General features: G+C 40.1%; 1 protein-coding gene across 2 annotated transcripts in view; it reads left to right on the top strand.

Annotated features, from left to right (window-relative positions):
• NEK9 (NIMA-related kinase 9) overlaps positions 1–23,849 on the top strand; it is a 56,725-nt gene that overhangs the window by 5,294 nt on the left and 27,582 nt on the right. Inside the window, exons 3-17 of one of the 2 annotated variants that reach the window (XM_011981552.1) lie at positions 568–623; positions 1,164–1,234; positions 2,786–2,891; positions 4,413–4,544; positions 7,191–7,301; positions 8,097–8,161; positions 11,115–11,165; positions 11,589–11,781; positions 13,920–14,064; positions 14,699–14,899; positions 15,399–15,445; positions 17,373–17,528; positions 19,272–19,380; positions 19,881–20,042; positions 23,411–23,581. In XM_011981552.1, the coding sequence (XP_011836942.1) occupies positions 568–623; positions 1,164–1,234; positions 2,786–2,891; positions 4,413–4,544; positions 7,191–7,301; positions 8,097–8,161; positions 11,115–11,165; positions 11,589–11,781; positions 13,920–14,064; positions 14,699–14,899; positions 15,399–15,445; positions 17,373–17,528; positions 19,272–19,380; positions 19,881–20,042; positions 23,411–23,581 (1,776 nt within the window). Of the gene's footprint in view, positions 1–567; positions 624–1,163; positions 1,235–2,785; positions 2,892–4,412; positions 4,545–7,190; positions 7,302–8,096; positions 8,162–11,114; positions 11,166–11,588; positions 11,782–13,919; positions 14,065–14,698; positions 14,936–15,398; positions 15,446–17,372; positions 17,529–19,271; positions 19,381–19,880; positions 20,043–23,410; positions 23,582–23,849 lie in introns of both variants that reach the window. The other variant, XM_011981550.1, reaches the window with a different exon arrangement.

Below are 23,849 nucleotides of genomic sequence, written 5' to 3'. Positions count from 1 at the left end.
CAGCCTCCTGATTAGTTGGGACCACAGGCACGTGCCCCCACACCTGGCTAATTTTTTGTATTTTTGGTAGAGATAGGGTTTTGCTGTGTTGCCCAGGCTGGTCTTGAATTCCCAAACCCAAACGATTTGCCCACCTCAGCCTCCCGAAGTTCTGGGATTATAGGCGTGAGCCACTGTGCCCAGCCTAATCCAAATGTTATAGTAGTCACAACTGGGAGAGTTGTTACAAAAATATTACAGAGTTCCTAAAGGAGAATTCTAGAAAAGAAATCTGATTTTGAATATACTTGTTGGGAACAACAAGAATGGTCTTTACTCACATCTTTTCTTAAAATGTCTTTTTTTTATTAAGACTCTTGTGTTAGGGAGATCTTTGAAGAATATTTCTGATGCAGTCCTTGAGAGATGGGAAGAGTTTTGTGCCCATGTGAAAAGTCAAAAGAAGTAGTTGCCTATGGAGAGAAAGCAGAATCCTTCATTTGCTTGTGTCACCTAAAAAACCCTGTAACAGGAGCCAAGCTTTGATCTGTATTAAGCAATTCAAACCTGTGTCTTGTTTAATTGCAGGAGGGAACCTGTATGACAAAATCCTTCGTCAGAAGGACAAGTTGTTTGAGGAAGAGGTAATTCATATTTCTATGGAAGGAAGTTAGAATTGCAGTGTTGTAATTCTTGCATTTTAGTTCTGTATTTACTCTTCCAATAATGAAGAGTGTTTTTTTCCTTTTGTTCAGACTCCTTCCAGGCTCTGATATTCATGAGAAAGGAAACCTCTAACAAGGAAGCTGTCTATAGCTGCTTCCTAAACGTTTTACCTCCACATCATGATTCTCTGTGGGCTTTCTTTCCTGGTTCTATTACTGCATACTGGTATGCCCAGTTTTCTATAACTTTGCATTCTTCCTGAGTTTTTCCACATGTCTGCTTTACCATACTATATATTATAATGACATTGGAACGATTTTATGAGGAACCTGTTTTTTGTGTTTTTTTACCCCTTCACTTTTCTTTGCCTACTCAACCTGCAAGGAAGAGATGTCAAGTCATGTTGAATCATAACTTCTGGTTGCAGCTTTCTTTGTTTTGTTTGTTTGTGTATGTGTGTGTATTTACTTAAATGGAGCTTTTTGTTTCTAATCCAAATATTTATTTTTTCTCTGCAGATGGTGGTGTGGTACCTATTTCAGATTGTTTCAGCAGTGAGCTGTATCCATAAAGCTGGAATCCTTCATAGGTAAAAAGTAAAAAAATTTATGGATGGATTCTTCTCTACCAATTCAGCCCCTACCCTGGATACCCCCCAACAACACTTTTATTTTCTTGATTAAGCAGCCAAGAGTTTTTCCATTTATATCATTAGGAAAGGAAAATAATGAGGAATGTTATTTTCACTCCCTGAAGTTAAACCATGTTTATGATCTAGGAAGAATCTCCTCAGTAGCCAAGTACTACTTAGTCATTTTACAGACAAAAATTTTAGAATTCAGTTTGTTAATTCATCAGTAAAGCCTAGAAAGCACTATGAGAAGTAGTATTTGGTAAGATTCACAGCAGTAATAATTGGCAATTCTTTTTAATTCTATAATTAAGCGCTTTTAATTTAAATAAAAACCTCTTCACTTTGTACGGTTAATTGTACAAATTTACCAGATCTTTAAAAACAAGCACATTTCCATTCATTTCTAGCTATAGAAGAGAACCATCTCAGTAACATTTTCACATCATTATACCCTTCTTAAGTGAGTCATTGACTAGTGCCAGAGATTAATTATAATACACTAAGATTTCTTTTTTTATTGGTTTGTTCATTCAGTTAACATATATTTCTGGATAGCTATTGAATGGCTTCTGTTGCATGTTGTTATTTTCTTTTAAAAGTAACAAAGTATATTGTTCTGGTTTATTCACATCTTTCAATAAGGAAGCCATAGTGAACCAGGCACAGTTCATTTTGTTTTACATATGGTCAATTAATCTTTAGAAAAATAGCCTGTGATTTTATTTAGATGACTAAATGGCCTAATCATATCGTTGTGGGGACCTCTTCTCTTGCCTTAACAGATTATTTGAAACTTTGACACCAACCAAGTTAGTTAAAGTTGCCTTGATATCATTTAATTCAAGGCATAAGTGATAGTTGAAGAGCTGTGGTATCTTATGGGAATTATGGTTACCTAGAGCACCATTTTCCTCATCTGACCCTCTCAACTTTTCCTAATAGCTTCAGTAGTATGGGAGATATTTCTATGCTGTGAAGCCCTAGAGGATGAAGTTAATTCTCTGCCTTCACTCCTTTAAAGTCCCCACTTCAGTGTTAAACACCATGGGAAAGTGACGACCACTGTGGGATGTTTAGGACAGAATATGAGCAATGGTAACACTCTTTTTTTATTTTATTTTAGTTTTTGAGACAGGGTCTCACCCTGTTGGCCAGGGTAGAATGTAGTGGTGCAGTCATGACTCACTGCAGCCTCAGCCTCCTGGGCTTAACTGATTCTTAGGTGCTTTAGCCTCCCGAGAAGCTAGGACTACAAGTGTTTGCTACCACGCCTGACTAATTCATTTTTTGTAGAGATGGGGTCATACTATGTTGCCCAGGCTGCTCTAGAACCCCTGGCCTCAAGCAATCCTCCTGCCTTGCCCTCCCAAAGTGCCGAGATTACAGATGTGAGCCACTGCACCCGGCCCACACTCATTTTTATTCTGTAATAATCCTGGGCAAGACGGGGGATGAAATAAAACAATTATCTGTGTGAACTTAATTTGCAGCATCTTTTTTTTTCAGAGATATAAAGACATTAAATATTTTTCTGACCAAGGCAAACCTGATAAAACTTGGAGATTATGGCCTAGCAAAGAAACTTAATTCTGAGTATTCCATGGCTGAGACGGTATGTGTTGCCCTTGTCTTAATTTTTATTTTCTTTTCTAGTACTGGGAAATATAACTATACTCCCTAAATCTTTCATACTTTTCTCAGTATTCTTTCAAGTTTTCCATACTTTTAATGAATGTCTTCAGAAGTCTTTTTCCTGGGCCCACTAGCAGGCATTTAAGTCATTGCCCACGTTACACCTCTGACCTCATAACCTTTTTCCAATACTGATTAGGGACTTAATCTAAAAGCAACAAGATGCTTTACTGTTTTGTCCAGGTTAGGGTCTTTAGTAGATTTCACTTTATCTCTTATTTAATGTTTGAGCTCAAGGTGTTAGACATCTCTTTTTGTTTTTTCTTTGAATGCTTCTGGTTCAAAGAGAACTCCTATATTACAAGTGAAGGCTGATGCTCAGAGAACAATCTATTCTTTAATATTATACACAGTCTGAACTGCACAGGGTTCCCCTCTCACATGATTTTGAGAAAGATCATTGGTAAAGAGTAGACATAAGTTGATCTTTGGGATAGTAATCTTATCCTTTTAGGAATTATAAAACCCAGTTATTATTCTAGTTTCACAATGCTGTATCCTTAAAAGAACTTGAAAACTGATTTTGGCCAATAATTTTTTTTTTTTTTTTTTTTTTTTTAAATAATGTCAAGATTTGTCTGCAAGCAATTTAGATGTTTAGGGTTTGGAGTCTCTGCTTCAGGGACTCAGATATTTCTATGATGGAGGCCAAAGTGAGCTTCTGAAGAAGCAATCATGTCTTTATATGGATTTTTCTCATCAAGAACAATCTGATAAAACCAAGACTTAACTTTTTTTAGCTAGTTAAATGCAAAGAAGGAATGATATGAAAATTTATAAAAGCCATGTAAGCCATCTGAAATTTGCTTTGCTTTGCTGATTAAAGCTGACTATGAGTTTTATTAGAGCTGCTAGGGCCTTCATTGTATCTCATCTTGGGAGAGGCATGACTTCTTAGGATATTTTTATTTCCAAGTTTATTTTTGAAGTCAGAAAATCTTTTTCAAATTCAAAAGAAATTCACTAGTTGTGTTAGCGTAACAGATGCCAAATTGGGCCATTTTAAAAGTTTCATTACGTGTATTTTAGTTAGAACATCTAATTCCATGATTCAGTTACCATCTCCCCACTGCCAGTGTTTGGGTTTTTTTCCCATTGGTGAACTTTTACTAAGTATGTCTTTAAGTATGTGTAAAGTCTTCAGCAGGCCTTGAACGCCTGAAGCCTCTGTGATCTAGGAATCACACAGCTATTGAGCCCCTCAAGTTACCACAGTTCCTTTATCACAGAGATTGTCCCTTTATAATTGACCCAAGAGATTTGATATGAATAAGATTTCTTTCCATAGTGGCATCATCTCATAAAAACCATTTTGGAATCTGCTGATGAATGTTTTATAGTTGTTATCACTAGTTCCTGGGAAATTTAATTAAGCTGTTGAAATGTTAACATAGTTACCTCAGAAAAGAAGTTATTCTTTGATTGTTTCTTTGTTGCTCAGCTTGTGGGAACCCCATATTACATGTCTCCAGAGCTCTGTCAAGGAGTGAAGTACAATTTCAAGTCTGATATCTGGGCAGTAGGCTGTGTCATTTTTGAACTCCTTACCTTGAAGAGGACGTTTGATGCTACAGTAAGTTGGCATATTATCCCTGTATTGCATTTAGCAGGTTGCAAATGGTACAGCCTGACTAAGCAGATCAACTCTATTCCCAGGCTTCTGATTTCTGGCAAAAATAACCTGTATTCAGGTACAAGATTAGTAATCTATTATTAAAATGCTATCGACCCAGCCAGGCGCAGTGGCTCATGCCTGTAATCCCAGCATTTTGGGAGGCCGAGGTGGGTGGATCACTTGAGGTCACCCTGGCCAACATGGTGAAACCCCATCTCCATTAAAAATACAAAACTTAGCTGGGTGTGGTGGCGTGCCCCTGTAATCCCAGCTACTCGAGAGGCTGAGGCACAAAAATTGCTTGAACCCAGGAGGTGGAGGTTGCAGTGAGCCAAGATTGCACCACTGTACTCCAGCCTGGGCAACAGAGCAAGACCCTGTCTCAAAAAAAATTAAAATTAAATTAAAAAGTTCATCTCTTAAAAGCAAAAAATGGAACATGATGGTTCACTTTTTCAAGCAGTAGGAATTGGAACATTATTAACAGCAGCCAGATGATCATGCAACTACTGCATCACTTTCTTGGAAACGTGTAAAAGGATGCAAATCTAGTGAACAGAATGGAAGGGAGCAAAAGACAATTGTTTTATCTGGGTCTCACTCTGTTGCCCAGGCCTGGAGTGCAGTGTCATGATCATAGCTCACTGCAGTCTCAAATTCCTGTGCTCCAGCAGTCATCCCGCCTCAGTTCCTGAGTAGTTTGAACTACAGGCATGCCTCACCACACCTGGCTATTTTTTGTAGAGATGGGTTCTCACTATGTTACCCAGGCTGGTTTCAAAATCCTGGCCTCAAGTGATCCTTCTGCCTCAGCCTATGCTAGGATTACAGGTGTGAGCCCCCATGCCCAGCATATTTAGGCCTTTTCCTAAATTGTTACTTTTTTATGCCTTTATTCTATCTTTGTAAACACTTCTGACATAGCACCAGTATCACTTTATTGTACTTAACTTTTTTTATATAGCTGTGGTTTTGCCAGGTAATCTAAAACCCTTCCAAATGTTTGCTTTATTTTCTACAATACCTAACACATTGTGGGTGTTAAAAATATTCATTAACTAGAGGAAAAAAAAAGTTTATCTGTTAAAAAATAAAGATTGTCATTGCTTTATAGACAATGAATCCCTTTAAGTCTTTTTTTCTTTTTTTAAGTAAATTAAAGTACAACCTTATATAAAGCAGTGCTTCTCAAACTTTAATACACATACAAAGTCATCTTGTTGAAATGCAGATTTTTTTGGGGGGCAGGGTTGATATTCTGTGTTTCTAACAAGCTCCCAGGTGATGCTGATGCTGCTGGTCCATGGAGCACACTGAGGGGCTAAAGTGGATTCACATCCAGTTGCCTCTACCAACCAGGTGTGAGAATTTAGGCAAATCACTTCATCTCTTTGATCCTCTGTTTCATTATCTATAACATGGTAACAATATATATTCCCCATACAGAGATTCTCTCATAATGTATATGAAAAACGCAAATGTAAGGTATTGCCCTTTCATAAGACCAATTCATTTTTCTAAATCCTGAAGGTTGTTCTAGTATATCATCTAATTCCCCTAAATAGTATAGTGGAAGAAAAATGACTTGGAGTCAGAGGCTGGGCATGTTGGCTCATGCCTGTAATCCCATCACTTTGGGAGGCTGAGGCGGGCGGATCACCTGAGGTCAGGAGTTCGATACCAGCCTGGCCAACGTGGTGAAACCCTATCTCTACTAAAAAATACAAAACTTAGCCAGGCATGGTGGCGCATGCCTGTAATCCCAGCTACTCAGGAGGCTGAGACACAAGAATCACTTGAACCCAGGAGACAGAGGTTGTAGTGAGCGGAGATCGTGCCACTGCACTCCAGCCTGGGTGACAGAGTGAGACTCTGTCTCAAGAAATATGTGTATATATATATGTTGTGTGTATATATGTGTGTGTGTGTGTGTATGTATGTGTGTGTATATATGACTTGGAGTCAGGCTTTAATTGGAGTTATAGCTTCATTTTTACTATCTGTGATTTTGGTCAGTTACTTTACATCTCTGAGCCCCATTTTTCTCATATATAAATTGATAATGATAATAATTTCCTTGAATGGTGTTAGTGAGGCTAAAAAATACCATATATGTAATGTGCCTGTCTAGTTTGTAGTAGTCTCTCAATAATGGTATTACCATAATATTGTTAATATTATCATCTTAATATTATTCACTGCCTTGTCTGTTGCAGCAGAGTATTGCCTGTACAGCCACAACTAGGATATATAAATTAGAAGGCAAGTTAGTTGGCAAGGGAACTACATGAAGCCAAGAAGCATGACTAGTCTTGCTTTCCTTTTTCTTGGGATTCAGTTGAAAGGTCAGATTATCATATACTCTGAGCATTATATTGTTGGCCACATAGTTATAGATTGTATAGCCAGTTGGCTTCATTCTGTCTGATAGTATCAGTGCATCCCTAACCATTTCCTGTTGATACATACTAGTAGTTATAACAAGAAGTCAGACCTATTGCCAATTCTTTAAATAATGGTCATAGACACCTGAGAGCCCCTACCAGTAGAGTATAGCATCATCTTCATATAACCAGGAACAATGCAGTCATCATTTTCTCATAGAACCCACTCAACCTGTGTGTGAAGATCGTGCAAGGAATTCGGGCCATGGAAGTAGACTCTAGCCAGTACTCTTTGGAATTGATCCAAATGGTTCATTCGTGCCTTGACCAGGTAGGTGTGACTTAAATATTCATTTCAGTTTCATATTTCCCCTTCCAGCCTCAGTGTTTGGTGTATGGCATAACTATAAACCATACAAAACCACATCCAGTTCCCCAGGGTAGAGTGTATTTGTGGCTATACACAGAATAGGTATTGGTAATTCATTATAGTTGTGTGCTTCAGTGAACAAATTCTTACTTTATTCTGTTTTGTAAGTATTAGTTTGTGAAATGAATTTCCCATCTAAATTGTGCTCCATTTTTATGACCAAGAGTAATTTCTGAATATATATTTCGTAAAACTGCAGTGAAAGATAATTTACCACTTTTAATACAGAATGTCTGTATTTCTCATATCTCATAGTTCCCTTGCTATGTAGTTCTAGTATTACTCAAAGTATGTTTCATGAAACACTGGAGTCAAAATCACCAGGGAATGGGAGAGTTTTGTAAGTAAAAAGAAGATTCCTGGGCCCCACCCCAGACGAACTCAGTCAGAATCTCTGTGGATAAAGCCAAGAAATCTTCATTTGTAACAAACCCCTCAGGTGATTCTTCTATTCTGTATATATTGAGGTTTGAGAGCCACTGCCCTAATTGAACAAGTGAGGAAGGTGCATTATAAACATTCTCCTTCATGTACAAGTGTTGATGATAATGAGGTGAGAAACATAAAATGTGGAGTATCACATAAGAAATGATTTTTAAAACAAAGGGATAATGCAGTGGTCTTTGACTAATTATCTTTAGATCCCATGTTGCCCATTTCCTTTAAGTGAAAACTAACCCTATTTTTACTTTTTAGGATCCTGAGCAGAGACCTACTGCAGATGAACTTCTAGATCGCCCTCTTCTCAGGAAACGCAGGAGGTAAAGTATGAAGAAGTCACTCCATTGTCTTTTCTGAGATAGATGACTTTTAGAGGCTTGATCCAAGTACTACAAGAAAGAGTAGTGTTTCCGGACTTGGTTGCAATAGTGCTATTTTCTACCAACATCCCTGCTTTTATTGCTTAGGGATAGCTTCTGACTTTTGCCTCCTTCGCCTGTGCTATTTTGTTCTAAATGTGTACTGATGAGACCCAAGAGCCCTTCACACCTCCATCCATTGGTTTTAAATCTAGAGTTGAGGCATTAGAGTGCAGTAAGGAAGAGGGGTGTCTGGACTCAGACATCCTTATGTTTATGTCTGAATTTTGTCATTATCTTTGTCAAGTTATTTAACATCCTTATTTCTTAGCTTTCTCCTCTATAAAGTAAGATGAGGTCAGGATTAAAGAAGATAATGCATAAAAAGTGGTCAGTCCAGGGTCTGGCATAGGGTGCTTACCAATTGTAGTGTGAATTGGACTGGGCTTCTGGTTTTTTTGTTTTTTGTTTGTTTTCTGAGACAGAGTCTCACTGTGCCATCCAGGCTAGAGTGCAGTGGCACAGTCCTAGCTCACTGCAGCCTTGAACTCCTGCTGCAAGTGATTCTCACACCTCAGCCTCCTAAGTAGCTAGGACTACAGGTGTGCACCATCATGCCTGGCCAATTTTTCTATTTTTATAGAGACGGGGTCTCGCTGTGTTGCCCAGGGTGGTCTCAAAGCTGTTGCCTGGCCTCAAGCAATCCTCCTGCTTCAGCCTCCCAAAGTGTTGGGATTACAGGCATGAGCCACTATACCCGTCTTGGGCCTTTGTTTTTCACTGCATTTGTTTAGGTGGTAGGTTGGAGTTGGAGGAATCCTCTTCAGGTACATTTTGCCCATATTTGAAGTCGAAGTTTTATTGACTCCTCAGAGGTTATTTCCTGAGATTTATTCTGTCAGATATCTTTAGAGATAGGAAGAACATCCTTTATCCCTCAGTTCCTCTAGGAGGTTTCACACCTTAATTTAAAACGTTTATCTTCCTTAAATGTTTGAGTCTGCATTTCATCCTATTACATTATTTTTGCCTTGCTACCCTTCTTCCTCCACTACCAGTTCTTTGTTTTTATACCTTCCAAATATTCACATACAATGCTCGTTTCAAGTCTTGCCCTTGGATACATTCTATACATCCCTAATTCCATATTTGCTGTTTCATCCGTACTGTTATTCTACTATGCCATTTAATTAATCTTTTCTGGTTCTTCTCCAGCCAGTGTTTTAGTGCCTGAAATTATGTACTGTACTCCAGATATGGCACCATGAACTTCCATTTATGTTTTGTGCATGTGCAGGCAGTATCACCCTTTTGGTCTGGTTAAGCATATTTAAAATTTTTATCTGGCTTATTTCACAGCAGTATAATGATTTATTTTATTTTACTTTTTTTTTTTTTAATTTGCCTTTTGAGAGTCTCACTCTGTTGCCCAGGCTGGAGTGCAGTGGTGCAATCTCAGCTCACTGCAACCTCTGTCTCCCAGGTTCAAGCAATTCTCCTGCCTCAGCCTCTCGAGGAGCTGGGACCACAGGCAGGCGCCACCATGCCTGGCTAATTTTTGTATTTTTAGTAGAGACAAGGTTTTACTATGTCGACCAGTCTGGTCCGAACTCCTGACCTCAGGTGATCTGCCTGCATCGGCCTCCCCAACTGCTGGGATTACAGGCATGAGCCACCAAGCCCGGGGCATAATCACTGTTTTAAGTCACTATTTTAATCTCTTACTTCTTGAGTGTAGGCATGAAATTTTTACTGAGATAATTATAGATTTACCTGCAATACTTTGGAACTTTGTACTTTGATGGAAAACATAAGACAGAGTTTTCCAGACAGAGAATATAGCATAAGCAGAAACATAGACACAGAAAGTTGTGGAAAATATTCAGGAAACACAAAATTCTGTTTGGCTAGATTAGTGGTTCTAGACCTGGGACTTTTGATGCAAAATATCAGGAGCTTTCAAAAAGTATTGATGCCTGAGCACTACTCCAGGAGCTCAGCTATAATTGATTTAGTTAGGATGACAGCGCTGGGCTAGAACATGGGGTGCAAACAAAAGGAAGGAAGTCTGGAAAAATAGGTAGGAAATCTTGCATGCCAGGCCAAGAAGATTGTGGTTAATTCAAGAGGTAGTGCAAAAGATAGAGTGGGTATCACATCCACTGTCGAGAGATAGTGGATGTTTGCGAGAGGGCAGTTCATGTGATGAGAGGCATATCTAAGGAAGAGTTATTTAGCAATATTAGCATCTGCGTTAAATTAGTATAGTAAAATGATTAAGACTGTAGTAAGTGAGGCTGATTAGGAGGTATTATCACAGTACAGGTGGGAAGTGGAGCTGCCCAGAACTAAGGTGGTGAGACTGGAAGAGGTGAGTACAAAAAGTACTATATAGGTAGAATCTGTAGAACCTGAATATTAAAGGGAAAGAGATGAATCAGAGATGACTGAGGTTTTAAGCCCAGTTGTCTGGGAGAACTGGAGAAGGCTGTTGCAGCTAGTTACAGAAATAGAGGAGTCGGAAAGAAAAGCTCATTTGGGGAAAAGCTAACAAGCTCATATTTGGAGATCCTGAGTTTGGGAGTCAGCGGGCAGACTAGATGAAGGTGTCCATCAGATACTAAACATGTACATCAGAGGTTCTCAAGGCTCTCTGTTCCACCCTGGACCACTTCTCAGAGGTAGAAAGCAAATGGCCCCAAACTGCTGGCCTTTGGGTATTTAATGAATTATCTAATGAAAGGACTATATAATTGTTTTGAGTTGTATCGAGGTACTTTGCTAAAAGTATTGTGATGTTGTAGGATGCATACAGTTTATAAGAGGATTAAATCTGTGAAATGTATTAAACAGACACCTCTGCAATATAAAATCCTATTATTTCACTCATGTATCTTTGCTTTTCTTTTGGTAGAGAGATGGAGGAAAAAGTCACTCTGCTTAATGCACCTACAAAGAGACCAAGGTAATGTTCAAGAGACTCTTAAAAACTTATATATCCTAAATTACAACCAGGGGGTGTCTTTCTTGAGCATAGGCATTATTTGATTTCAGGAGCCAGCATCTGCTTAAATTTCAGACAGTCATTTCTAAGAAGAAAGCTATAATTTCACCCTTACACTAAAGTGGCCATCATTACCATGATGAATGTGGAAAAGTGTAGGTGTTATGGGTCAGACTGGAATCTGATCTGGCCAAGCTGTGATGAAGCCCTGAAGCAGGAATTTCAAAGTCTGCTGTGATAGAGCACATTGAAATAAGTTGTCGAGAAAGAACATACTTTCTCATACCATAATTGGCAGTTCTTCTCAGGGAACAGACTGGAAGCATTTTTCTTTGATATTGTTTTTAATGTTAAATGTGCCTTTGTTCTGGGGGTTGTTGGCAGGTCAAGCACTGTGACTGAAGCACCCATTGCTGTAGTAACATCACGAACCAGTGAAGTCTATGTTTGGGGTGGTGGAAAATCCACCCCCCAAAAACTGGATGTTATCAAGAGCGGCTGTAGTGCCCGGCAGGTGTGTGCAGGGAATACCCACTTTGCTGTGGTCACAGTGGAGAAGGAACTGTACACTTGGGTGGTAAGTGAACGCTAAGCATTTTGGAACAGTGCTGTAAGCCTAACAGTTTACTGGGCCCACGATGTTTAAGCATTTTATTAGCTGAACCTACACTAAAGGAGTGGCAACCTGGGGTGATGGAATGGAAGCTATTATAAGAGCAGGAATTTTGTCTGTTTAGTTCACTGATGTACGCCCAGAGGTGGTACATATTAGGTCACCTATAAATGGTTTTTGAATGAATGAATTAGAGAGGGAGAGAAAATGGAAAGACTCAGGAGACTGGGCTTTCCCATTTACAGCTGGATGATTTCAGACAAGTCACTCAATTACTCTGTTATATTACCGTGAGGTTCAGAGCAACTATTATCTGTGAAATAGCTTTGTAAACAAAGGAAGCACTATACCATGTCAGGAAACCCCTGAAGCCCACAGCAGTAATTGAAGATGGCTAGGTATATTTTGTGTAGAATTTCTTTGTTGCCCTCTAGATTCTCCCCTCTCACCTTCTTTAACAAATTGTGTTTGCTGTCTGTTTCCTTATCTCTCACTCTCTCCTCATTCACCTACAGTGCAGCTTCCATCTCTGCCACTCAACTGAAATTAGTCTTGAAAAATAACCCATAAATTGCTAAAATAAAACAGATGGTTTTTAGTCCTTACTTAGCTTGACTCTGGGTAGCATTTGACATAGTTGACCACTCCCTCCTTGAAGCTTTGTCCTCACTTGCCTTCTGTGATAGCGTGTTCTCTTGGCTTTCCGCCTGTCTTTTGCTATGCCTTCTTAGGCTCATTTCAGGCTGTTAGAGAGAAATTAGTATCTTAAACATTTATTGGCTGGAAGCAGTGGCTCACACCTGAAGTCCCAGCACTTTGGGAGGCCAAGGCGAGTGGATTGTTTGAAGCCAGGAGTTTGAGACCAGCCTGGCAAACATGACAAAACCCCATCTCTACTAAAAATACAAAAGTTAGCTGAGAATACAAAAGTGGCGTATGCCTGTGATTCCAGCTACTCAGGAGGCTGAGGCACGAGAATCACTTGAGCCTGGGAGGTGGAGATGGCAGTGAACCACTGGAGAGCGCACCACTGCACTCCAGCCTGGGTGACAGAGCAAGAGCTTGTTTGAAAAAATATATATACATATATATGTATATGTATTATGAGGACTTGTAGTTTACTCATTTAATAGAATTATTTTTCTCTATAAAACTGTAGAAAAGGCCAGATGTGGTGGCTCACGCCTGTAATCCCAACACTTTGGGAGGCTGAGGCAGGTGGATCACCTGAGGTCAGGAGTTCGAGACCAGCCTGGCCAACACGGCAAAACCCCATCTCTACTAAATATACAAAACATTAGCTGGGCGTGGTGGCAGGTGCCTGTAATCCCTGCTACTTGGGAGGCTGAGGCAGGAGAATCGCTTGAACCCTGGAGACAGAGCTTGCAGTGAGCTGAGATCGAGCCACTGCACTCCAGCCTGGGTGACAAGAGCGAAACTCCGTCTCAAAAAAAAAAAAAAAAGTTGAGAAGTCATCAAGGACTAGTCTCATTGCTGTATAGCAGCCTCTTTGATGTAGCCAGATTCTTTAAAACTCTTCCATGTTTCAGGGAAACTGTGACCAAAATTTATGAAACTTCTAGTACAGATTTTCAAGAAGCTATATTCCTGTAGAAAGCAACCAAATTAGACTATATTATAAAGAATTTTTTTCACCATCACCTGTAATTAAATGTATTGTTTACCTTAGACTTGAAGGACAAAGATTAGATTAATGGATATTAATCTGGATACTTTTTAAGTTTACTTTACCTGTTGGCAGGGTCTTTATACTACTTGCTATTAAAATATTTAATCCCTTTGCCCATTTTTTTCTAATTTCTAAACTTCTAGCTCTTTTTTTCTACTGTTTTTCTTCATATGAAGTTACATTAAAGATCAGCTTTTGGCATGAAAAATTAAAACTTCATAAGACCTCTCAGCCAGGCATGGTGGTTCATGTCTACAATCCCAGCACTTTGGGAAGCCGAGGCAGGAGGATCACTTGAGCCCAGGAGTTCAAGGCCAGCTTGGGCAACATAACGAGAACCCATCTCTTTAAAATTTTAAGTTTAATAAAATGTAATTTAAAAAAAAAGTCATAAGACCTCTTTATTTCACAGAACATGCAAGGAGGCACTAAACTCCATGGTCAGCTGGGCCATGGAGACAAAGCCTCCTATCGACAGCCAAAGCATGTGGAAAAGTTGCAAGGCAAAGCTATCCATCAGGTTTCATGTGGTGATGATTTCACTGTCTGTGTGACTGGTAAGCCATCAGCAGAAAGTGTCTTAAGTGCATTTAATGTGGGGGTATTTTGCTTAATGCTGTGCAATCTTAATTGGGATTTTAAAACAAAAGACAGTCTACAAAGAACCAGAGGACCTTGAGCAAATATACTCATTAATAATAACATGCCAAATTTGCTATAGTATTAGGTGGTGGTGAGCAAGGAGAAGACAGAGAAGAGGTGGGATCAGGAGAAAATGTGTGTCCCGGTTGGCAGGAAAAATAATCTTACCACCTCATCAGGCTATGGATAACACAAAATTAGGATCAAGACCTAAGTTTAGTTTTAGTCTTATCATTACTTACTTCATGGTTCCTTGGAACTCTTTTTTTTTAATCTATATAACAAAGATGGCCCTATTAAAATTTTAAGTCCTTTTAACGTGATAATGCTACCACTTTTTAAATTGTTTTATATAGTAGTGGTAGTAGTACACATGACTCTCTGACATAGAACTCTAGACTTGCACAGTCTGTCCTTTTAATTTCTTGGATATAATCATTTCATGTGAGATCATTTGCTGGGGTAGTCCTCATTCCAGCCCTGCCCAATTTTCTGATTAGATAGAATAAGTCAGTCCTTTGATGGATTCTGTTTTCCTTTCTTTTGCAGATGAGGGTCAGCTCTATGCCTTTGGATCAGATTATTATGGCTGCATAGGGGTGGACAAAGTTGCTGGCCCTGAAGTGCTAGAACCCATGCAGCTGAACTTCTTCCTCAGCAATCCAGTGGAGCAGGTCTCCTGTGGAGATAATCATGTGGTGGTTCTGACACGAAACAAGGAAGTCTATTCTTGGGGCTGTGGCGAATATGGTAGGGGTAGCCTTGTCTCTGTCCACTTCTTCGCAGGTATACAACCTGACTTCAAAGTTGTATGCATCTAAACACATCATGCAGCCCCTAAATGAGAAGTGTTGATTCCGTAAATCTTTTAATTTTTAATTTTTTTTCCTCGAGACAGAGTTTCTCTCTGTCACCCAGGCTGGAGTGCAATGGCACGATCTGGGCTCACTGCAACCACCACCTCCTGAGTTCAAGCGATTCTCCTGCCTCAGCCTCCTGAGTAACTGGGATTACAGGCGCACACCATCACACCTAGCTAATTTTTTGTACTTTTAGTAGAGACAGGGTTTCGCCATGTTGGCCAGGCTGGTCTCGAACTCCTGACCTCGTGATCTGCCCGCCTCGGCCTCCGAAAGTGCTGGGATTACAGGCATGAGCCACCATGCCTGGCAAAAGAGAATCTTACAGAACCTCTTCACTGGGAAGGAAGCCCTCATTATAATGATTTTCATTCTTATGTGTGTTTCAGGACGACTGGGTTTGGATTCAGAAGAGGATTATTATATACCACAAAAGGTAAAATCAGAAGCAGCTTCTTTCTAAAACCTATCTAAGTCGCACAGACTCCAATAATATGTCCTGTTTCCTTGGCTCTGCTGTATCAAGGTGTTTATTTCTGAAATGTTTCCTGTGTGGGAGACCGACAATCTAGGATTCCTGATTTAGCACCCTGTGGTCTTGTCATCTGACCAAATCATAGAAAATTGAGAAAGTGGATACAACGACTGTGGACATTGTGAAGTCACATCTTACTCAGGGATGAAAGCTAAAATCAGCATGTACAGCAGAAAAGTCACATATAGCTACAAATACACTGGAAAATTCAAGAAGATACAGTAAAGCAATATACTGTCTCTTAACCCAACACAGTCATTTTCCTTTCCTATTTCTACAGTTGACCACCAGATGAAATATTAATAGTTGTTTTTGTTTAGCGGTCATGTTGCATGAAACTTACTATCTAATTACTCTCAGCCTTGCCAGAGCTGGCCCTGTGAGAGGCTCACAGAGGCTGATACCAGCTGAGGGGAAAGCACAGTCACATCTCTCCCACCTACCCTAGGGCACAGCCTTACCCATTGGAGGGTTGGCTAAATCAGCTATACCATTTATTGTTTACCAGTGTTTTGGCTTTTTTTTTTTTCCTTGGGAACTTTTAGACAAATCAGTTTTTATTTACATTTTAAAAATTAAATTATTCTGCGTTTCTAAGGACCATCCTCAATGGGATTCCCAGCTGTTCCTTTTCTCCTGGAAAGGCTGTGGCAGAAACTGAGGGTTGAGGTTTCAGGTTTTACACACATCCATTGTGGACCCACACACGCATCACCCCACCATTCTCCAGTCCTGTCTAGTTAGCTGTAAAAATATATGAGCATTTGGAAATCCTAGATATTACCTCAGTACTCTGTCACCTCTCCTATAAAATGACCAGATTGGGACCTCTAGGGCTGTTGAATTTCTGTAACTATCAAGCAGCCTTCCATCTCAAGACAAAATCAGCAATGAATTGAAGCTTCTTTCTCAACTTTTTGACAAGTCACCCTAAGTAGGACTATTACTAAAACAAACTGAGAGGGGCTGTCTTGTTTGGTTGACCTGGAACTGTCACCTTTTCCTTGATATTGTAAAACTTGAGCTCTTCATTGACCGTAGTAGCCTTGGCTGGGCACAATGGCTCATGCCTGTAATCCCAGCACTTTGGGAGGCCGAGGTGGGCAAATCACTTGAGGTCAGTAGTTTGAGACCAGCCTGGCCAATGTGGTGAAACCCTGTCTCTACTAAAAACACAAAAATTAGCCGAGCATGGTGGTACATGCCTGTAGTCCCAGCTACTCAAGAGGCTGAGGCAGGAGAATAGCTTTGAACCTGGGAAGCAGAGGTTGCAGTGTGCCAAGATCATACCACTGTACTCCAGCCTGGGCGACAGAGCAAGACTCCACCTCAAAAAAAAAACAAGAAAAGAAAATAGTAGTTTCAGCCGGGTGTGATGGCTGATGCCTGTAATCCCAGCACTTTGGGAGGCCAAGATAGGTAGATCACCTGAGGTCAGGAGTTCGAGACCAGCCTGGCCAACATGGTGAAACTCCATCTCCAATAAAAATACAAAAATTAGCCGGGCATGGTGGTGTGCACCTGTAATCTCAGCTACTCCGGAGGCTGAGACAGGAGAATCGCTTGAACCTGGGAGGCAGAGATTGCAGTGAGCCAAGATTGCACCTCTTCACTCCAGTCTAGGCAAAAGAGGGAAACTCTGTCTCAAAAAAAGAAAAGAAAAAACAGCCTCTAAGACGCTGGGCAAATCTGAAAAGAATAGAGCGGTCCTCACATTTCTGTAATCATTCTGCTAAATGCAGCATGTCTCTTTTGAAAGAATTTAAGAGCTTTTTTTCTAATACAAATTATATATTTGGGATTTCTTTTTCTGATTTTTTTCTTGCAGGTGGATGTTCCCAAGGCCTTGATTATTGTTGCAGTTCAATGTGGCTGTGATGGGACATTTCTGTTGACCCAGTCAGGCAAAGTGCTGGCTTGTGGACTCAATGAGTTCAATAAGCTGGGTCTGAATCAGTGCATGTCAGGAATTATCAACCATGAAGTGAGTGTCCTGATTGGTGTTCTAACCACATCATCAGAATTTCTCTAGGTTGGAATTTCTTTGAGATGCTATTATTAGTTAGTGACCATGGAATTTGACTTAAGAATAAAGTTATGGTCTCATAGGCATTGTGTGCAGCAAAAGAAGCCAGCCACAAAGAGTACATGCTATATAGCTCTATCTGTGTAAAATTTAAGAACAGGCAAAATTAACTTATACTGGCAGAAATCAAATTAACTTATACTGGCTACTTATGGAAGGAGGGGTATTAACAGAAGAGGTGGAAGGGATGCTAGGGTGATGGGAATGGTCTATATCTTGATCTGTAATGGTTTTACAAGTATATGTATATAGAAAAATGTGTCAAGCTCTGTGATATTTTGCAGTATGTTATACTTCAATAAATAAATTGATTACAAAGAATAAAATTATGAAATTCAGCTTTTACCTTATTGAAATAGGAACAAGCAAATTAATGTTATGAAAAAAAAAGACATTTCCATGCATCACCTTCCTGGAGTTTTTTTGATTGATTGATTGATTGATTGATTGGAGTTTTTTAGATTTATTTCTCCCAAATCACTGATCCTGTTTAGGCTTATTGATGTAATTACCATTCTGTCTTCAAAAATGTTAGTAAATTGGCCAGTGATATTGTCTTAGTTTCCTTTTTGTGTTAATATGATGAGTTTTGTCATTTTCCAAAGAATAAAATTAAGAGACAGAAGTTTTCTGACTCAATAAAAAAGGTAAGAATTAATTTTTAAGCAATCTCTAAAGTAGTGATTTTCAATTAGGAGAGTACAAATTCAGGGCAAGGCTGGAGAGAGTGTCTTTGTAGTTTGAAAAGAAATATTCAGTTGTTGGGCGCAGTGGCTCACATCTGTAATCCTGGCACTTTGGGAGGCCAAGGCGGGCGGATCATGAGGTCAGGAGATCAAGACCATCCTGGCTAATACAGTGAAGCCCCGTCTCTACTAAAAATACAAAAACAAAACAGCCGGGCGTGGCGGCAGGCGCCTGTAGTCCCAGCTACTCAGGAAGCTGAGGCAGGAGAATGGCGTGAACCTTGGAGGCAGAGCTTGCAGTGAGCCGAGACCGTGCCACTGCACTCCAGCCTGGGCGACGAAGCAAGACTCCGTCTCAAAACAAAACAAAACAAACAAAAATAAAGAAATAGTCAGAATTACTATTACTTGATTTATGTTTTCATTATAGCAGTGGATTTGTTGTGAAATTTTCAACTTCAATGAGAGGATTCTTTTTTAATACTAATTCAAAGAGAACATGAGTTTTAATTAAGTTGAGAAACACTACCCTATAGATGAAATTAGATCACAGTAAACTGATTCCTTTATGGGCTGGAGACAGTCCTCAGGACTTTACTTCTTTGCCCTGCCCTTGTTAGATATGCAGAGTGTATAACCAAGGTAAGTGTCAATGATTCTCTCCTTATGTAAATACCTTCTGGGATAGAAAGTTCATGTTTTATAAACCCTAAGTCAGAATCTAAAACTTTGGTTGTCAGAAAGTTCTGCCTCACGTGCTGTATTCTCTGATTACATATTGAGCTTATTTCTTCTTGTTTTCTGTTGGAGATGGAAAACTACCTGGCACCCTCTTCTTAGTAACATAACTCACTTGAAAGGCCTTTTGGTCACCAGGACTTTTTTCCATTCTCAACCTGATTTTCCCTCGATTTTCTTACCTCATGTATCTGCTTTGTGTTTTATTTTGGTTCAGGCATACCATGAAGTTCCCTACACAATGTCCTTTACCTTGGCCAAACAGTTGTCCTTTTATAAGATCCGTACCATTGCCCCAGGCAAGACTCACACAGCTGCTATTGATGGTAAGTTGATTTACAACTGTATCACTTGCCTTAGTAACTCAGCCTCTTTTATTCAATCAAGTATTAGGTATTCTTCATTTGTACATCATCCTGATTTCCCCTGAACATCTAGTATTATCTCATTAATGTATTCAGGTACATATTTTTCTTGATAATTATTATAAATGCATAATACATCCTTTTATGAGACCACCGCACCTATGATTCCAGACATCTGTTGTCTCTGATTAGCACCTTTTATAAGTATTCTAAGGTAATACTCATTTTTCTCACTAAAAGTACAATACTGGAGAGAGAATACAATATCGAGTCGCTAACTGGATCTAATAGGTTATAGTGCCTAGATACTGTAACTGCTCTAGGTCCAGGATCATGTGGCTAGTTTTGTATTTGTATATTCTAACAACCAGAAGCTAGTCCATGGAAGTCTACTTGGCTGCATCTTCTCTGGGTTCCAGGACTCATTTGTGCTTTGTTGTTTCTTTTTGCTTCTCTCTCAGAGCGAGGCCGGCTGCTGACCTTTGGCTGCAACAAGTGTGGGCAGCTGGGCGTTGGAAACTACAAGAAGCGTCTGGGAATCAATCTGTTGGGGGGACCTCTAGGTGGGAAGCAAGTGATCAGGGTCTCCTGCGGTGATGAGTTTACCATTGCTGCCACTGATGGTGAGTCTGTACATATCATTTCAAGCTTTCTGGATTCTTGGCTGTGTTTCAGTTCTTGGCTGGGAAAGAAGTGGACTGGTTATTTGTATAGCTGCATTATGGATATACTTTTCTATTTGTATTAAATTGGTGGCCGGTTATATATATTAAGCTTTATTAACTTTTTATGTATTCAACATAGTGATTGTTTTTAAAGGCCAGATTTCTAGATAACGATAGGTTAATGTTCTACATTCCTCCTTTTTTCATTTCAGCTTTCACTTTTTTGGTAAAATGTTGTAAGAATTATTAAGTACTTCTATACAACTTGCCCAGTATCTTATTGATTGGTTTCAGTAAACATTGATTGGATAGCTGGAGAGAACAGCATATTTTCTCTGTTGTCTGGGGTCAACTGTACTACAGTGATGTCCATAGGGACTGCTAAGGTTCAAAGGGCTGCTTTCCTCTATATTATGTGTGTCTCAGATTTCTGAGTTGGTCTAACTGATTTTTCTTCTCTCTTTTCTCTGAGACGTTTTTTTTTTTTTTTTTGGAGACAGAGTTTCACTCTTGTTGCCCAGGCTGGAGTGCAATGGTGCGATCTCAGCTCATCACACACAGCCTCTGCCTCCCAGGTTCAAGCGATTCTCATGCCTCAGCCTCCTGAGTAGCTGGGATTATAGGCATGCACCACCACACCCGGCTAATTTTTGTATTTTTAGTAGAGATGGGGTTTCTTTATGTTGGTCAGCAGGTCTCGAACTACCGAGCTCAGGTGATCTGCTTGCCTCGACCTCCCAAAGTGCTGAGATTACAGGCGTGAGCCATTGTGCCTGGACTTTTTTTTGTTTTTGTTTTTGTTTTTTTTTTGAGATGGAGTCTTGCTCTGTTGCCCAGGCTGGAGTGCAATGGCGCGATCTTGGCTCACTGCAACCTCCACCTCCCAGGTTCAAGCAATTCTCCTGCCTCAGCCTCCTGAGTAGCTGGGATTATAGGCACTTACCACCATGCCTGGCTAATTTTTGTATTTTTAGTAGAGATGGGGTTTTGCCATGTTAGGCAGACTGGTCTCAAACTCCTGACCTCAGATGATCCACTCCTCTTGGCCTCCCAAAGTGCTGGGATTACAGGCGTGAGCCTCTGCGCCTGGTCACTCCTCTTCTGTACTGCCACTGTTGCTATCCTACTTTCCCTTCCTTCTTTGCTTACTTTTTTCCTCTTTTTTCTTTTTCCTGTGTCATCATCTGAACTTCTAAATTTTTGTAGCCACTTTTTTCACTTGACTGGTAACAACTCACATTTCATTTTCTTTTTTTGAGACAGAGTCTTGCTCTGTGCCCAGGCTGGAGTGCAGTGGTGTGATCTCAGCTCAGTGCAGCGTCCACCACCCAGGTTCAAGTGTTTCTCCTGCCTCAGCCTCCCAAGTAGCTGGAATTATAAGCGTGTGCCACCATGCCCAGCTAATACATTTCATCTTCTTATCTTTTGACTCATCAATTTTTTTGTTGTTGATTTTGCTCTGAGATATCCTTGTTTTCTTTTGGTCCATGCGTGTTCTGTACTCATGAGGGGTCTCAGGGATATTGTCAATTAAGTGATCTGTTACCATATTTAAATAAACCAGCATTCAGAACAGCACATTAACTCTCTCTGCTTGTCCCAAAATAAGGGACTTTAAGGAGCAAACTGTTTAGGTCAGACTTGGATAAATGGAAATGTCACACAGGACAGAATCAGGATGTCACTGAAGATAAATTTAGTGCAGCAAATGCTATAGCACTTTCTGACAGGGCTTCAGAAAGCTCATGTTTCTTGAATAGATCTGTGTAGTTCATGACTTTAACTTTAGAATGAGGAATGTAAATTTGGATTCTGTGGCTGGGCATATTACCTCTTGATGTTCCTATACTCCTCTGAACTGTACTTGATGGCCTTATTCATGTCCAGGTCCTCTTTTAGGCTCTAGGAATATAGAAATGAGTCTCAGAAAACCCCTGCTTTCAAGGAGCTCACAGTCTAGTAGAGTAGGGGACTAGCACAGGCAGGTGTTAGGTGCTGTAATAGCAGCAGCCTACTCTTCTAAGTCCTGGAGTGCCCCAAGGCTCACTTGTCTCTCCAAAGTGAGCTTGTTCCCTTAAATTCCCCCTATACAGTGCTTTATATCACCAGCCTTGACCTTGAGACTCATTTATTCAACAGCTCCTCAACTTGATGTCGAAATATAGGGTGGGCCATATAGCCCACTTATCTTAGACCAATCCTGATTCATGCCTTCATGCCTGTTGTCATGGCTTAATGATTAATAGCAACCCTGTTTCATTTAAAAAAAAAAAAAAAAAGCCTGATTTGGATAAGAAGTTATAGGCATCTCAGACAAACTTAGTATACTCAAAATCAAACTTCTGATTTTCTGCCCAGACCTGTACCTCCTGCAGCCTTCCTGTCTCAATAAATGGCAGCTTCATCCTACACTCCACATCCCATCCATATTGGTTATCTTCAGAATAAATCCAACCACTTCTCACCATCTCCACTACAACTGGTCTCCCTGCTTTCATCCTTGCTCCCCTGCCATCAGTTCTCCTCAGTAGATGGAGGGATTCTCTTAAATACCTACTGCTCAAAACCTCCAGTGGTTTCCTCTATCAGTCAGTAGACCAGAGTCATCACAGTGGCCTGACTGGCCCTATGTGAGCAGGACCCCAGCCACCTCCTGACACCTTCTGCTATCACCGTCCCTTCCTTTACTTTGTTCCAACTGTAGGGGTCTCCTTGTTCCTTGTTTGTGCTACTGACATTACTTTTGCTGTTGCTGTTCCCTCTGCCTGGAAACTCTTCCTCACTCCAGTAGATCTCTGTTCAAGTGTCAGAACTCCTCTGACCTACCCTATCTAAAATAATGATATCCCACCCAACTGTTACTCTTTGTTTCCACTTATTTTTCTCCACCATTTATCTTCATAGCATTTATCACTACCTTAAATATTAGGTGTTTATTTATGTATTATCAGTCTCCCCTACTAGAATGTCAGTTCCACACGCAAGGACTTGGTTTTTTTCACTGCTTCATCACTCCATGCAGTACCTGTCATGAAGTAGATGTTCAGTCAGTTTTTGAATGAATGACCAATAAAAAGTTGTTGAAGAAAAAGGTGAATGAATGGATGAATGAATGAATGAATGAATGGCAGTACATAGGAAGAGTGGGCATTTTTACCCGAGTGGAATCAGGAAGAGTTTAGGCTTTATATAGGAGAATAAACAGCTTTCCCTTGTTTAGTACATAGTGGGAAGTCTTTCTAGCTCTAGGATATAAAGATGGAGAACCCAGAGAGTTGGGAAGCCAGTGTTCTGTTAAATGATCTGCTGTTTAACTTTTTTCCTAGATAATCACATTTTTGCCTGGGGCAATGGTGGTAATGGCCGCCTGGCAATGACCCCCACAGAGAGACCACATGGCTCTGATATCTGTACCTCATGGCCTCGGCCTATTTTTGGATCTCTGCATCATGTCCCGGACCTATCTTGCCGTGGCTGGCATACCATTCTCATTGTTGGTAAGAGTTTCATATGTCTGGGGTTGGGATGGCTTTGACAGAGGATAGACCCACGTCTGAGGTACTATTGGTCACATTCTTGGAAACAGAAATGTCCTGAAGAAGCCATTCTGTAAGTCTTGTAATGGTCAAGGATGCCATGCCTAGTGGTGGGAACAGAACATTGTCATTTCCTGGAATTTTGCTATCTGCCATCTCTTGATTATTTTTTAATATAACTTTGGGCTCTGCCTCCCTGCTTAGAATTGATTTTTTTTTTTTTTTTTTT

Source organism: Mandrillus leucophaeus, unplaced genomic scaffold (assembly GCF_000951045.1).
Source record: "Mandrillus leucophaeus isolate KB7577 unplaced genomic scaffold, Mleu.le_1.0 Scaffold228, whole genome shotgun sequence".
In the NCBI taxonomy this organism is placed as follows: domain Eukaryota; kingdom Metazoa; phylum Chordata; class Mammalia; order Primates; family Cercopithecidae; genus Mandrillus; species Mandrillus leucophaeus.
Note: the sequence above shows the minus strand (reverse complement) of the source record. Positions and strands in the feature narration are given on the sequence as shown.